This window comes from Neophocaena asiaeorientalis, unplaced genomic scaffold (genome assembly GCF_003031525.2).
Source record: "Neophocaena asiaeorientalis asiaeorientalis breed wild unplaced genomic scaffold, Neophocaena_asiaeorientalis_V1.1 scaffold251, whole genome shotgun sequence".
Taxonomy (NCBI): Eukaryota; Metazoa; Chordata; class Mammalia; order Artiodactyla; family Phocoenidae; genus Neophocaena; species Neophocaena asiaeorientalis.
The window spans coordinates 1,036,372-1,052,869 of NW_020173377.1; the positions used below are offsets into that span (position 1 = coordinate 1,036,372).

The 16,498-nt window shown below is 46.9% G+C and overlaps 1 protein-coding gene and 1 pseudogene across 1 annotated transcript in view; one reads left to right on the forward strand and one right to left on the reverse strand.

Moving 5' to 3' along the window:
- The window catches only part of DNAH1 (dynein axonemal heavy chain 1), a 101,404-nt gene that overhangs the window by 39,099 nt on the left and 45,807 nt on the right, over positions 1-16,498 (forward strand). Inside the window, exons 9-16 of the mRNA XM_024746472.1 lie at positions 9,881-10,038; positions 11,040-11,251; positions 11,942-12,240; positions 13,641-13,791; positions 14,505-14,698; positions 14,794-15,019; positions 15,504-15,623; positions 16,004-16,086. Coding sequence (XP_024602240.1) covers positions 9,881-10,038; positions 11,040-11,251; positions 11,942-12,240; positions 13,641-13,791; positions 14,505-14,698; positions 14,794-15,019; positions 15,504-15,623; positions 16,004-16,086 — 1,443 coding nt within the window. The remainder of the gene's footprint in view (positions 1-9,880; positions 10,039-11,039; positions 11,252-11,941; positions 12,241-13,640; positions 13,792-14,504; positions 14,699-14,793; positions 15,020-15,503; positions 15,624-16,003; positions 16,087-16,498) is intronic.
- Positions 3,761-4,243, reverse strand: LOC112400602 (peptidyl-prolyl cis-trans isomerase A pseudogene; annotated as a pseudogene).

Here is a 16,498-nt window from a genome sequence, read left to right on the forward strand (position 1 = left end):
AAAAAAAAAAAAAAAAAAAAAGAGAGGGAGTATATAGTCCAAATACTATGTTCAAAAGTTACTTGGTTTAGTTCTTCCCACCCTGCTCAGTGGGATATATTCATTTGATGAATACATATATAGCTTGGTCCGTTTGTTTTATAAATATAAATAAATATCTGTGTATATATATAGAAAATACATGTAAAATATACATATAATATGTGTATTATATTGTAATATATACATATATATTGTTATATATTACATTATATATAATATGTATGTATAAAATTTAGAGAGAATATATATATATGTAAATATTTCTTTATGTGTATAATATATACACACATATATAAAACATACTCACTAATATAGGTTACTCAAAAAGGTATACTCAGAGATTTGTCCCTCTTCACTCTCATTCATTCTATCCTATCCACATTTCCCATCTTTTCCACTCTGTTCCCACTCATAGGTAACCAATATCACTAGTTTCTGGTTTATTTTTTCTGTATTTCTTTTTGCACAAATGATATTTTCATGTATATTTTCTTATCCCCCTTCTTATATGCAGGGTAGTACACTATAGATATTCTTTTTATTTTGCCTTTTTCATTTACAATACATCCTGGGAATCAATCCTTATCAGTTCACTGAGTCTTCCTTCATTCTTTTTTATAGCTGCACAGTAATCTATTGTGTGGATGTTCCATGTATCATGGTTTATTCAACCATTCTCTAATACATAGACATTTAGGTAATTTCCAGTAGTTTGCAATTACAAACAATGCTACAATGAATAATCTTGTGCACTTGTATATTCATATTGATGGAGGTATAGCTTTATATAGTGTATATTCTGAGAAGAGGAATTGCAAGGTCAAAAGATGAGTACTCACTGTACTTTTGTTAGGTATCACCACATTTTCCTCCATAAGGATTTTGCATGCCCACCAGCAATGTGTGAGCGTGCCTGTTTCCCTACCCCCTTGCCAAGAGTGCGTTGTTATACAATTAATTTTTTGCCAGTCTGCAAGGTAAGTCTGTAAGTATTATAAATGAGGCTGAATGTCTTTTCAATCTTTTCATATGATTAAGGACAAGTTTTATATCTTTTTGTGACCTGTCCATATTTTTTGCCCATTTTTTTATCTTAGGTTTTTGGGGTATTTTCCCTCTAATGTAATGAGTTCTTTATATATTAAGGATATTGGTTCTTTTAAAAATTAATTAATTAATTAATTAATTTTTGGCTGCGTTGGGTCTTTGTTACTGCCCGCAGGCTTTCTCTAGTTGTGGCGAGCGGGGTCTACTCTTCGTTGCGGTGTGCGGGCTTCTCACTGTGGTGGCTTCTCTTGTGGAGCACAGGCTCTAGGTGCGTGGGCTTCAGTAGTTGTGGCATATGGGATCAGTAGTTGTGGCTCATGGGCCCTAGAGCACAGGCTCAGTAGTTGTGGCGCACAGGCTTAGTCGCTCTGCGGCATGTGGGATCTTCCCAGACCAGGGATTGAACCATGTTCCTTGCATTGGCAGGTAGATTCTTAACCACTGCACAACCAGGGAAGTCCCAAGGATATTGGTTCATTATCTGTGATGTATGTTGTAAATATTTTCTCCTGGTTTGTCAGTTGTATATTGACTTTTCTTATAGTAATCTTTGCAATATAACTTTAAAAGTACGTAAACAGTTTTATTAATCATTTCTTCTATTGCATCTGGATTTTGAGTCATAGTTAGAAAGTCCTTCCCTATATTGAGGTTTTCTTCTAGAACTTGTATGGTTTCATGTTTTTGCCTTTTATATCCTTGATTCATCCTTATGTATGGTATGTGGTATGGATCCAATTTTATCTTTTTCCAAATGGCTAACTAACATTTATTAAATGGTTTATTATTACCCATCAACATTTATTGAAACCTCCATCTATGACACAGTGATTTGAGAGGCCACCTTTATCATACACTAATTTCCATGTGTACTTGGGTCTATTTCTGGATTTTCTGTTCTATTCCATTGTTCTGTTTGTCCATTTATGCACTCGTACTACAGTTTTTTTTCTATAATTTTTTAATAGATTTATTTATTTTTATTTATTTATTTTTGGCTGCACTGGGTCTTCGTTGCTGCGTGCGGGCTTTCTCTAGTTGCAGTGAGTGGGGGCTACTCTTGCAGTGTGCGTGCTTCTCGTTGCAGTGGCTTGTGGAGCACGGGCTCTAGGCACGCAGGCTTCAGTAGTTGTGGCTCGTGGTCTCAGTAGTTGTGGTGCACTGGCTTAGTTGTTCTGTGGCATGTGGGATCTTCCCAGACCAGGGATTGAACCTGTGTCGCCTGCATTGGCAGGCGGATTCTTTTTCTTTTTTTGGCAGGCGGATTCTTAACCACTGCGCCGCCAGGGAAGTCCTCGTACTACATACAGTGTTTATTTATTTATTTATTTATTTATTTATGGCTGCACGTGGGCTTTCTCTATTTGCGGTGAGCGGGGGCTACTCTTCATTACGGTGTGAGGGCTTCTCATTGCAGTGGCTTCTCGTTGTGGAGCACAGGCTCTAGACACGCAGGCTTCAGTACTGTAGTATGCGGGCTCAGTAGTTGTGGTGCGTGGGCTGTAGAGCACAGGCTCAGTAGTTGTGGTGCACGGGCTTAGTTGCTCCGTGGTATGTGGGATCTTCCCGGACCAGGGTTTGAACTCATGTCCCCTGCATTGGCAGGTGGATTCTTAACCACTGCTCCACCAGGGAAGTCCACTACAGTTTTTTTATTTTTATTTTTTTGCGGTACGTGGGCCTCTCACTGTTGTGGCCTCTCCCGTTGCGGAGCACAGGCTCTGGACGCACAGGCTCAGCAGCCATGGCTCATGGGCCCAGGTGCTCCGTGGCATGTGGGATCTTCCCGAACTGGGGCACGAACCCACGTCCCCTGCATCGGCAGGCGGACTCTCAACCACTGCGCCACCAGGGAAGCCCCTACAGTTTTAATTATAGATATTTTACAGTATGTTTTAATGTCTTGTAGGGCCATTAAGTATATGGTAAAATATACATAGTATAAAATTCACCATTTTAACTATTTTTAAGTGTACAGCTCAGTGGCATTAAGTACATCCATATTGTTGTCCAACCATCACTACCATCTATTCATAGAATATTCATCATCCCAAAGTGAAACTTTGTACCGATTAAGCTATAAGACCCATTCCCTTCTCCCCCAGCTCCTGGCAACCACCATTCTATTGTACTTTCTGAATTTGACTACCCTAAGTACCTCATATGAGTAGAATCATACATACTTATCCTTTTGCGAATCCTTCCTTCACTTAGCATAATGTCTTTCAGTATCATCCATGTTGTAGCACATGTCAGAATTCTCTTCCTTTTTAAGGCTGAATAATATTCCATTGTACATATATACCACATTTTGTTTATCCATTCATCTGTTGATAGACACTTGATTGCTCACATCTTTTGGCTATTGTGAATAATACTGCTGTGAACATGGGTATACAAAGATAACTTCATGTCCCTGCTTTCTGTTCTTTTGTGTATAAACCCAGAAGCAGAATTATTAGATCATATGGTAATTCTATTTGTTGTTGTTTAGTTTTTGTTTCATAATCATAAACTTAACTCTGTAATCCAGCTAGACTTGGAAGGGGATAAGGAAAACTTGGAACCCAAAAAACTGCAGTGAGAGCACAAAGATTATAGGCTATCATGAGCAAATGAGAGAAGGAATGGTCTGGTAGTTAAGATACAATACAAGTCAAATTTATTAGAGTTATCCACAGTCAGAAATGGTGAGCTTCTTGCTGGTCTTGCCAAACATGGACCCAAAGCACTCCATGGTTTTCACAATATTCATGCCCTCTTTCACCTTGCTAAAGACCACGTGCTTGCCACCCAACCACCCAGTCTTGGTAGTGTAGATGAAAAACTGGGAACCATTTATGTGGGTCCACAATTTGCCATGTACAAGATGTGAAGACCCATATGCTTCAGAGTGATGCTTATTATCAAATTTCTCCTTGTAGATAACTTGCTGCCAGTGCCATTATGGCATGTGAAGTCACCACCCTGGTACATAAACCCTGGAATAGTTCTGTGAAAGTAGGGACCTTTATAACCAAATCCTTTCTCCTCAGTGCTCAGAACACTCAAGTTTTCTGCTGTCTATGGAACTTTGTCTGCAAACAGCTCAAATGAGACATGGTCCAAGGCGACATCAACAGCGAATGTCAAAGAACGCTGTGGGGTTGACCATGGTGGGGTAGTGCAGGGTGGCTTCGGGTGGCATTGGTGGTGTCGGCAAAGCCCTATTTTTAATTTTTTGAGAAACCACCAACATGTTTTCCATAGCAGCTGCACCATTTTACATTCCTAGCAGCAGGGCACAAGGGTTCAAATTTCTCCATATCCTCACTGACACTTTCTATTTTCTGGGTTTTTTTTCCCTTAGAGTAGCCATCCTAAAGGATGTGAAGTGGTATCTCCTTGTGATTTTTATTTGCATTTTCCTAATGATTAGTGATGTTAAGCACTTCTTTTCATGCGCTTATTGGCTATTTGTATATTCTTCTTTGGAGAAATGTGTATTCAAATTCTTTTGCCTATATTCAAACCTAGTTGTATTTATTTATTTAGTTAGTTAGTTATGGCTGTGTCGGGTCTTAGTTTTGGCACGTGGGATCTTTCGTTGCAGCGCATGGGCTTCTCTTTAGTTGTGGCACACGGCCTCTCTAGTTGTGGCGCACGGGCTTAGTTGCCCTGTGGCATGTGGGATCTTAGTTCCCTGACCAGGGATCTAACTCGTGTACCCTGCTTTGGAAGGTGGATTCTTAAGCACTGGACCCCCAGGGAAGTCCCCAGTTGTTTTTTTGTTGTTGCGTTTTAGTTCTTTATAGACTTTGGATATTAATCCCTTATCAGATATGTGATTTGAAGATAGTTTCTCCCATTCCATGGGTTGCCTTTTTATTCTGTTGATAGTGTCCTTTGTGTAACTAGGACACAAAGGTTTTCATTTTGGTGAAGTCCAATTTGTCTATTTTTCCTTATTGCTTGTGACTTTGTGTCATGTATAAGAAATCATTACCAAATCCAATGTCGTGAAGCTTTCTTCCATGTGTTCTTTTAAGAATTTTACAGTGTTAGATCTTATGTTCAGATCTTTGATCCATTTTGAGTTAAATTTTGCATATGGTCTTAGGTAAGGGTCCAAGTTCATTCTTTTGCATGTGAATATGCAGTTTTCCCAGGACAATGTGTTGAAAAGGCTGTCTTTTTCCCCATTGAATGATGTTGGAACCCTTGTTGAAAATCATTTGACTATATATATATGAGGTTTTATTTTTGGGCTGTCTTTGCTATTCCATTGGTCTCTCAGTCTGTCTTTATTCCAGTACCACATATTTTGATTACTGTAGGTTTGTAATTAGTTTTGAAACTGAAAAGTGTGAGTCTTCCCACTTTGTTCTTTTTCAAGTTTGTTTTGGCTATTTGGGGGTCCCTTGAGATTCCATATGAATTTTAGGATGAATTTTTCTCTTTCTGCAAAAAAAGTTGTTGGGATTTTGATAGGGATTTTGCACGCTTATTTCCTCATGTGAGCTTTAGTATCAACTTGTCTAGCTGTATTTTTAAAACACTTGGTATTTTTATTGTGATAGCATTATATTTTTAAATTACCTTAGGTATAGCTGACATCTTTGGGATCCTGAATTGTACTATCCAAGAACAAGGAATGTTTGTCCATTTGTTCAAGTCTACTTCTGTATCTTTCAGTAGTGCTTTAAAGATTTTTTCATATAGGTTTTGCATATTTCTAAGTATTTTATCTTCTTTGTTGCTATTATAAATGGGCTTTCTCTACTCTTACATCTATTGATTGATTTCTTTATGCCAATTTACATCCTGTTACCTTCCTAAAATCATTTAATGTTTGAGTTTATCATTGATTCTCTGGGACTTTCTAAGTGCACACTATCTGTAAATAGAGATAGTTTTACTTATTATTTTCCAATTCTTATTCCTCTAATTACTTTCTCTTGTCTAATTGCATTTTCTAATACCTCCAGTACAATATTGAATAGTAGTGGAGACAGTAGGCTTCGTTACCTTGTTCCTAATATTAGTGGAAATACCTCTAGTGTTTTTGCCTTAAGAAAAATGCTAGCTTTAGGGTTTTGTTTATTTAATAATGTAGCTGTTGATTTCTATTTTCTTAAATTTTTTTTTTGTCATAGGCTATTTAAGTACCCGTGGAGATAATCATATGTTTGTCTCCTTAGATCTATTCACATGGTGAATTATATTAATTGATTTGCTAATATTGAGACAACCTTGCAATCCTTTAATAAATCCCACTTAGCCATGGTGTATCATTTTTTTTAACATCTTTATTGGAGTATAATTGCTTTACAATGGTGTGTTAGTTTCTGTTTTATAACAAAGCGAATCAGTTATACATATACATATGTTCCCATATCTCTTCCCTCTTGTGTCTCCCTCCCACCCTCCCTATCCCACCCCTCTAGTGTATCATTTTTAATGTGGTATTAGATTTTGTCCATTAATATGCTATTTAGAACTTTATCATTGATATGTGATATTGGCTTGCAATTTTTTTTGTATTTCTTTATACAGGTTTGAAGCAAAGTTATACTTGCTTCATATAAAGAATTTTGACATTTTCCATCTTTTTCAGTACTCTGGAGCAATTTATGTTGCATTGGGGCTGTGTGGTCATTCTTTTGTAAAACCATTTGGACATGGGGCTTTTCTATAACTTTATTTTTCTACAGATATTTGATCTTTTTAAGCTTTCTTTTTTCTAATGGAGTCAATTTTGGTATACTTTGTTTCTCTAGAAAATTATCCATGTTACCTAGTTTTAAAAATATATTTGCATAGACAACTCTTGTTGTCTTGCTTTGTATGTTGCTTTTGAGACATCTGATGTCAAAGTCCCCTTCTCTTGTAAGTTGTTTGATTTTTTTTTGTCTTGGAGACCTTGGAGAATTTTTTTTTTTTTCATCTTTAAAGTCTAATCATTTTACTAGGGTATGTTCTAGAGTTGATCATTCCGATATTTTTTCCCAGGTACACAATGGGCCTTTTAAATGTATAAATTCAGATATTCTTTTATTTCTGGAAAATATTCTTGAATTGTAGTTTTAAATATTAGTTCTGTTCCATTGTTTTGTTTCTCTTCATCAGAGACTCCATACTATCTATCTATCCATTTATCTATCTGTTGTGTTGCTTCTTCTTTGTCTGTTTCTAATTCAACTACTTTCTGATCCTTTTCTGTTCTTTCTTTTTCTAATTTTCATTCTCTTGGTTTTATTCATGACTTTCTTAAATGTATTTTATTAACTTTTTAATTTGACTGTATTATTCTATGGCCAACTTGTAATTTAGCTTTCCTTCATAGGATAATTTAGTTTCTTCCATTTTTTTCCTGAGTCCAATTAAATATCATTTCTTTTCTTCCTGTTATTTGCCTATTTCTGTGTTTTATTTTTCATATGCCCAAATACTTTGAAGAGATTTACTTTAGTTTGAAGTGTTGTGTTAGTTTTCTTCTGCTTTGTCTTTTTTTGTGGGGTGTGTGAGAATTTTCATCAATTAAGGTGTTTTTCTTTTTCTTATAGTAGCTTTATATAAATGTAGCCTTTCACCTACCTATTTCATTGATTTGTAAGGATTTACAAGATTTATAGTCCCAGGGCGCCCTCCTCTGTTAGTATAGCAAACTGTTTTTCTTTCTTTCTTTCTTTCTTTTTAATAAATGGCCATGTAGCGGGGCGGGTGTTGGGGGGAAGGGTCATGTGTCCTCCAAATTTTTTGTTCTCTCTTGCAGGACTCTACTTTTCACTTTTGTTTCTTTCTCCCTCACCCTCCAATCTCCAAAGGATTCCTCTTCTTTCCTTTTACCTTCCCCCCTCATAAGTCATGCCTTTCAGAGAATCCTACCTTGAACGCATGCAGCTAAATCCCTTCCTTTTAGTAAGTGCTGTGATTTACCAGGACTCTTGTTTTTGCAGTTAGGAGAGACTTTCTCTTTCTGGAAGGATTTTAGGTCCATATGGGGGCTACCATACACCACTCTTCTGCACAGTTTTTCCCAGACCGCCCTTGTTCTCCATGAAGGCTTGCAGCTGGAGTGTGAGTGAGAGTGCACTGGGAGTTGATGTTTATTTTTCTACTTGAAGATAATGTGAGTTTGGACATTCTCTTTATTCTAGTTATGCTAAAGATGTACGTTTTGGGTAGTGCTATTTGTTTTTCTTGCTTTTCTTTTCCTCTTCTCTTTTTTTAAAAAGTGTGCTGGGAGAGTTGAATTGATGTGGCCATCATTATCATGGTTGTCCAGAATTCCATTTCTTGAGTTTTATATCATTTAGAGTATCTTTGGCTATAAATTACAAAAATGCTTGGCTCAGATTGGCTTAGAAAACAGGGAAATTCATTTCTTTACATGTAACAAGAAATCTGATGCAGGACATCTCAGGCTTGGACCTCAGGGCTCTGTCTGGTGTCTGCTGGCTTTGTTCTCAGGGAAGATGGCAGCAGCAGTTTCAGAAGCACAAGGTCCAGAGTCCATTGACTCCTGCTGTGGATTAGATTCCCTAGAAATAGAGCCTGTTTCAGGGATTCATGTACAAGTGATTTTTTGGTGCAGTCCTCTCAGGAGAATCTACAAGCAAGTGAAGGAGGCAGGATAAGATGGAGGAAGCATCTAGGCAGAGGTGGGGTTTTAGGAGAAGCTAACCTCTGATCCCACAGGGAATTCTGGAGCATGAATGACACCACAGAGTTTGTCCTGAGGTTGACAGGACAAGGGGGCTTGATTCTATATCTCTGCATCAGTCACTGGTCAGTCACAACTGGGTCCTGTAGCCACTCCTAAACAATTACAGTGGGGACCCAGCCCCACCAGGATCGACGTAGACTAGTTGAGATATACCCCTGGAGCTGGGGATGGTTCATCTTCCCCTGAGTCATGTGAGAAAGGAATAAATCTGGAGCAAAAGTGAGGTGCAGTTAGGAGGCAATGGATATCCGTCAGGCGGCCAGCCACGTGTGTGGCAGGTACCTATCTTGTGCCAGGACTGGGGCACAGTGGTGAGCACCCTCAACAAAGGGCTCTCGGTCTAGCCAGGAAGACAGGCAGTGAGAAAGCTGGGTGTCTGGGTTCTGATGGGTACTGTGATGACAGAGCAAGGTAAGGGAATAGAGATGTCTTGGAGGGGCTGCTTTACATCAGGTGGTGAGGAAAGGCCTCGCTGGGGTGAACATTTGAGCTGAGGCCTGCAGTGCAAGGGGAGAAGAGGATTCTGGTTGAGGCAACAACGGTGTCGAAGCTGAGAGGTGGAGACACGTCTGGGGGATGTGAGGAGCAGTAGGGGGTTAATGCAGCCGGAGTGGACCAGAGAGGGCGCTGTAGCCTGGGAGACACTGGAGACGGAGGCCGGACGCCATGAGGCAGGCACAGGAGTTAAGAAGGAACGCGTTCACGGGCCTGCAGTGTGAGAGGAGTCAGGGAAGGGCTTTGAGCAGAGGATCGGCTTGACCATTTACATGTTTAAAATATTTTTTTTTTCCTGCCAAGTGGAGAATGGGTTTTAAGGGGGCAAGAGGGGGAGGCAGAGAGGTCAGTGAAGAATGGGAAGCAAAATGGGCAGACTCAGGGACTGATGTGATCCTGGGGGCAGGAGTGGCATAGAAGAGGCACGACGGGTGCTGGTGGCTGGGGGCCAGGTAGGAGGTGTGCCCAGGAATGCAGAAGGGATGCCCCAAACTCATGTCCCCAGAGCCTGGGGCCCAGCTGGCCCACAGTGTTGTGGTGGGGGGGTGGAGCCCCCCTGATTCCGCCTTCTCTGTTCCACATGGGCAGGGTTCTGGAGCACTTCAGCAGTCTTTCGAGAGAAGTGAACCTGGACTACGAGCGCAGCATGAACAAGATCAACTTTGACAAAATCGTCTCCTCCAAGCCCAAGACGTTCTCCTATGTGACCCTGCCTGAGAAAGAGGAGGAGAAGGTGCCCAAGCAAGGTGACGCTGGCTAGACAGTGGCAGGCCCACGGCCACCCACGGCCAGAGCCCCTCCTGCCCCTCCCTCTGGGACCTCCCCTGTCCCTAGCATTCATCACCTTCTTTTCCTACCTGTCTGGAGAGCTGGGGGATTTTAATTTTAAAATATTTATTATTTATTTATTTATATGGGCTGTGCCCGGTCTTAGTTGTAGCATGCGGGATCTTTTTAGTCGCGGCATGTGGACTTCTTAGTTGTGGCACGCATGCGGGATCTAGTTCCCCAACCAGGTATCGAACTTGGGCCCCCTGCAGTGGGAGCGCAGAATCTTACCCACTGGACCACCAGGGAAGTCCCCGAAGGCTTTTTTAAAAATAGTAGTCTGAGCAGTGCAGAAGTGGCAAGGTAAACATGGACTAGGAAAGCAATTGTCCAGAAGTGGATGAAAAGTGCTCTGATTTTCTGACCTAGGGACATGCAGTCCTTTTCTTCCTCCAGTAGCAAGAGTAGGTTGGCACTGCTGCAGCTCCATTTGACATGTGGCAGACCGAATCTCAGAGCTCCTTGCTTGGAGCTCTCTGATCCCTGCCCCAGCTTCCATGTGTGTGAGGTACCCAGGAAACTGGGGTGGGGTGCAGACCATGGGAACTCCCAGGGGCCTGATGCCCACGTCTTCCTTTCTTGGTGCTCCAGGGCAGGCCCCAGATGGGCCCCAGGGGTTGTGTGCAGGTTGGCTGGGAGGGTGTGAGGAGGGAGCCCATGGTTCTCACCCACCTTCAAGGGGCCTGTGATCCAGAGTGACCTGGAGGGAATTGGTTTACCCACCCCAGAGTGGGCATTTCACTGTGGAGCCTTGGGGTCACCCAGGTAAGCCATGGGGAAAGAGGGGTTCCAGGGACATGGGTGTCTCTTCCAGGGAGGAGGCAGGAGTTGTTCCCTCCATCAATACCTGGTAGATCCACCCTGACCCCTGGTACATCCAAGGCCCATCTGACACTGGCCCTTGACCCCATCCCTGCAGGTCTGGTGAGTGTCCCCCAGTACCCATTCCAGGAACAGAAGGCAGACTTCACCTTCGTGTCCTTGCTCACACGGTCGGAGGTCATCACGGCCCTCAGCAAGGTGCGGGCTGAGTGCAGCAAGGTGACCGCTATGTCCCTCTTCCACTCAAGCCTCTCCAAGTACAGCCGCTTAGAGGAGTTTGAACAAATCCAGTCACAGACCTACTCCCAGGTGCGTGGGCATCCAGGGCACAGAGGGTGATAGCGGGCCAGGGCCTCGGAGCTGATGGACACAGACAGGGGCCCTGGGAAGCCCGGAGTTGATCAGCCGAGAGCCCCTGCTTTCCTTAAAACCAGGCCTTGCCTCTTCCTAGACCTTGCGGGAAGCTGGGGTGGGTGCCAACCGGGTGTTTCATCTTAGAGAGAAAAGGAAAACCAGGCTGGGCTCCCTTTCTAGTCCTTTTCCATCCCAACACTGGTGGCCTCTGAAGCAGACTCCCAGTCTTGGAAAGGGGAGCAGGAACCCCATGCACCCCCATATCTACCTGAGCATGGGAGTGTGAGGGGGAGAGGTGCAGCCTCATGGGAGACAGGCACCAGTGGGCCCAGGAGGAGAGCTCCTTTCTGCTCCACTCTGTGCCTCGATCTCTCTCTCTCTGCCTCATTCTCTGTGTCTCTGTGTCTCTCCCTTGGCTGGAGGGAAAGCCCTGCTTTTGCTGCCCCTCCCTCCCTCATCCCCCTACCTCCAGAAGCCCTGGTCCCTGTGGGTCATAGAGGGTGTTGGTTGGCAGGGCTTGGCAGTAAGTTGGGGTTGTAGGGAGATCCCTTCATGGTCATCTGAGTCTGGAGAGTGCCCGAGCATGGTGGCTGTGGGCAGTGCGCCCCGCAGGCAGCCACGTGATGCCACCTGTGGCCACCGCAGGTGCAGATGTTCCTCAAGGACAGCTGGATCACCACGCTCAAGGTGGTCATGCGCAGCAGCCTGCGTGACATGAGCAAGGGCTGGTACAACCTCTACGAGACCAACTGGGAGGTGTACCTCATGTCGAAGCTGCGCAGGCTGATGGAGCTGCTCAAGTACATGCTGCAGGACACGCTGCGCTCCCTGGTGCAAGACTCTCTCTCCAGCTTCGCGCAGTTCATCAGCGATGCCTGCTGCAGCGTGCTCGACTGCGCCGACGACATGGTCTGGGGCGAAGACTTCATAAACAGCCCCTATAGGTGGGGCTCGGCTGGGCAGAGGCACCTGTCGACACCAGAGCTGTTCCTTGTCAGGTGCCGGCGGCTAGGGCGGTACAGGGTGAGGGGGCCAGGCAGCCAGGGGCAGGGTGCCCAGCACTGCTGGGTCCTGGACACAAGGGTGGGCCTGGCTCCTGCCCTGGTTGCTGGGAAATGTCCCAGCAGCTCTGCCTGGCATGTCTTCTGGTGACTTCCATCTCTGTCACTGAGTTCCTCAGTTGAGAAGTGTTTTTTGAGCACTTGCCATGAACCAGGTGGGGTTCTAGGGGAACAAGAGGGGTGCGGCCCCTGCTCTCACATGGGCACAGACAGCAATCAAAGATACAAACAGATACAGTCATTGCTGATCTCGGCAGGGGCTCTGACATATCCAGGAGAGGGGACGTTGCCAAGCGGGTCAGGGAGGAAGTGGCATCTGAGTCAAGAACTGAGAGAGAGGAAACCAGCCATGAGGGGATGGTGGGGAGGGGGCACCAGCTGGAGGGCCTGGAGCCACGGAGGGAAGAGAAAAGTTGGGGCCGTCATGGAAGGAAAGGCCAGTGGCTATGGCTGGAGAGGGAAAGGCAGGGAGGGTTGGTCAGGATGACTCGGGAGAGGTTGCGAGGACCAGGCCAGACCATATAGAGCCTCCTGCGGTCATGGTTGGGGGCTGGATTTATTCTGATTGTGGTCAGCAGCCATCAGAGGGGAGTAACAATCCAAATTATATTCCAAAACCATGCTCTGGGTTTGTGAGGATGAGTGAGGCAGAAGAGAAGTGAGACCAAGGCTCTTACCATTGTCTAGAAAAGGGGTGATGGGGCTGGGTAGGGCAGATTTGGGGCAGTGAATAGGCCGTAGTGCTGGGGAGAGGATGTGTAGGAGGAAGAGGGCAGGGGAGGAGACCAGGCTGACTCCTGGGGTCCACTGAGCCCTGGTGGGAGTCAGGGAACATGGAATGTCTGAAATGCTCATTTGAGGTCAGGGTGGTTGACAATCCAGAGTGCGAGGGAGGCTTGGCTGGGATCTAGGCTTGAAGGTCGTTGCATGTAGTGGGTGTCTGGAGCCAAGGATGGTGGGCTCCCAGGGATAGCATGGACGCCACAAGTGCCCAGGGCCTCTCCAACCTTCCCTGATGACCTCAGGACCGCGTGGAGGTCGTCCTCCCTCTCCCTGGTGCCCATGGGCCTCTGGGCAAGTGGCAGGAATGGAGGAGCCTGTCTGGTTGGTGTGGGTCTTTCTCTCTGGTAACTTGGAGGTTTCTGGGAAGAGGGCAGAGGCAAGTCTCGTGCATGAAGAAGCTCCAGAGCCATAATGCCGGCAGCAAGGACAGGGACTGGGCTTCCTGTGCGCAGCCCTCTTCAGGCCCCTGCCCACAATCCGCCCGACCACTGTCCCTGCAGGCCCCGCAAGAATCCCCTGTTCATCGTGGACCTGGTGCTGGACAGCTCAGGGGTGCACTACAGCACGCCGTTGGAGCAGTTCGAGACTTCTCTGCTCAACCTCTTTGACAAGGGCATCCTGGCCACCCACACGGTGCCCCAGCTGGAGAAGGTACAGCGGCACTTATGCCAGGGTGCTGCCACAGTGTCAGAGCAGTTCAGCTTCATCATGGCTGGCAGTGTGCTCAGCCCTTTAATTCTTGAATAGCTCATTTAGTCCTCACCACAAGCTGAACTGGGTACCATTAACATCCCCATTTTGTAGATGAGGCTTGGAGAAATTTTGCCCAAAGTCATATAGCTGCTAAGGGTCAGACCTGCGATTGGAACTAGGCTCACTCACCCACTCCTGCCACAGCCATGTCTGACCCAGATCCCATCCAGCTCCTGACCTCTCTCTTCCACTCAAGATGTAGACAGAGACTGACCTCCACTCTCGGGATCCCTTCTCAAAGGTCCTCATTTGTCACCGCAGCACAGCCTGCTACCCCAGGCCCCACAGCTGCTGTAACTCCAGTCCCCTCTTCTGTCCCTTGCTGGTCAGTCAGAGACATCAGTGACCTGGTTGTCCTGTTGGCCTTGAGCTGAGCCAGGCAAGGTAGAGGAAGATGCTGTCCCTTGGTGGGCCACCTGGGCCTCCCACCTTGTATTAGTCCACAGCCTCATCTAAGAGATGTGGCAGCAGACCCTCTGCCCTGCCCCCACCATGCTGTCTATGCTCGGCCACGCTGCCGCTCACTCAGTCTTTGGACCACACTCCAACCCTTCTGCCCGCCTGCCCTGTGGCTCATCCAGCTCTGTGCGCCTTCCCACCTTGCCCCACAGCTGGTGATGGAGGACATCTTCATCAGCGGTGACCCCCTGCTGGAGTCGGTGGGGCTTCATGAGCTGCTGGTGGAGGAGCTGCGGGCCGTCATTGCCAATGCTGTGTGCAAGGCCACAATCCCACTGCAGGCCTACGCCAAGGAGTACAGAAAGTACCTGGAACTGAACAACAATGATGTTGGCACCTTCCTCAAGTGCGTGGGTGCGTCAGAGTGTGTCTGCCTGTCTGTGTGACCCCCACTCACCCTCTCACCACCCTCTGCCCCTTGTGGGTGCCCGCTGTCCACAGGGCCTTCCAGACGCAGTGCCCGTCGGCCGAGGAGGTGCGGGAGGTGGTGCTCACCCACCTGCAGGAGAAAGAGATCCTGGACAGCTCGTTGCCCAGCATCATCATCATCGGTCCCTTCTACGTCAACGTCAACAACGTCAAACAGAGCCTGTCCAAGAAGTGCAAGGCCCTGGCCACTTCCATGCTGGACATCCTGGCTAAGAACCTGCACAAGGAGGTGGATGATGTAGGTGCCCACCTGCCCGGCCCCAGAGACCGCACCAGCACACACACCGTGCATATGTAGTGAACTCCCATGAGTGAGGCTCAGGGGTGTCTGCAGACATCCAGGCCAATGGAAGGGTCTGGAAGTCACCCTGCCTCGACCCTGCCTGGGGTCATATGGGAGGTCCCAGGAAGTGGGGGCTTCTATCTTTTCCCCTGGACTTGTAAAGAGCTGGGAACCCCTCACAAAGAACACCCTGAGATCATCATTTCGCAGAGCTGAGGGTGTGCAGGTGCAGGCGGCTGGGGAGGGGGAAACGCACTGGGTGACCTTCAGCTCCCCAGTGTGCTGGAAGGGAGCATCTCTTTTCAGAATGCACCGTAGGATGTGGTGGGGTGGGGGCAGTTCCCTGTTGGGAGATACTGGGACCAAGAAGGAGGAGCAGGCCCCTGGGAAGGCAAGGGAGGGGCACACGGTCTCCCCAGCGCCCTCCCCCTCCTGCCAGATCTGTGAAGAGTTCCGCAGCATCAGCCGCAAGATCTACGAGAAGCCCAACAGCATTGAGGAGCTGGCTGAGCTTCGTGAGTGGATGAAGGGCATCCCCGAGAAGCTGGTGGGGCTGGAGGTGAGGCGGGTACACGGGGGGCTGGGGGCTGGGGACAGGCAGGGGCTGGGAGAGCAGGAGCCGGGAGGCTGGGAGTGAGGTAGACACACAGGGGACAGTTGGCCTCGGAGGGTTATGAGGCTGGGTGCACGATGCAGATTCAGAGCTATGCTGTTTGGGCGGTCAGGAGGGCATGAGTGGGGGGCTGGAGTTTGGAGGTGTGGTGGCCCAGGCCCTTGGAGCCCTGAGCCCAATGCTAGCACCTCCTCCACCACCCCAGGCCTCCCCTCTCTGGAAGAGGGCACCCTCTCCCAAACACCCAACCACTTTGGGGAGCCTGGTCCCAGTTACCCTCCCACCTCCCAGGTACACATAGTTCTCATCAATGCCTATACATGCAGGATCGGATTGTGAAGGTCATGGACGACTACCAAGTCATGGACGAGTTCTTTTACAACCTCAGCACAGATGACTTCAATGACAAGTGAGTGTGAGGTCGATCCTCAATCCAGGCGGGAGGTGGGGGAGGAGGTGCTGAGCCATGGCGGCTGCAGGCTGTGCGGTCACACGGCTCCACGTGGGCCAGGGCCACGTGGCCAGTGGGGCAGAAGGAAATCGTTTGGCCCTCTTGGTCTAGGGACCCTGCTGCCCCCCACTCTGTCTCCATTCTCTATCCCATCATTGGCCTGACACACACATGTTCACTGGGCCTGGGATCCCCTTGTTTGTGGTTGAGGCCCTTGGGGGTCCTTGGGAGCATGGCGAGAAGGCAAAGCCCAGCCTGGTGGGCGGTCCCTGGGGAGGAGCACTTGTCCCCACCCAGCTCAAGAGCCTCATAGGAAATAGCCTCAGGTTGGGACTGCCTTACTGAGGCCAAGAGACCCCTTGCCCAGCCT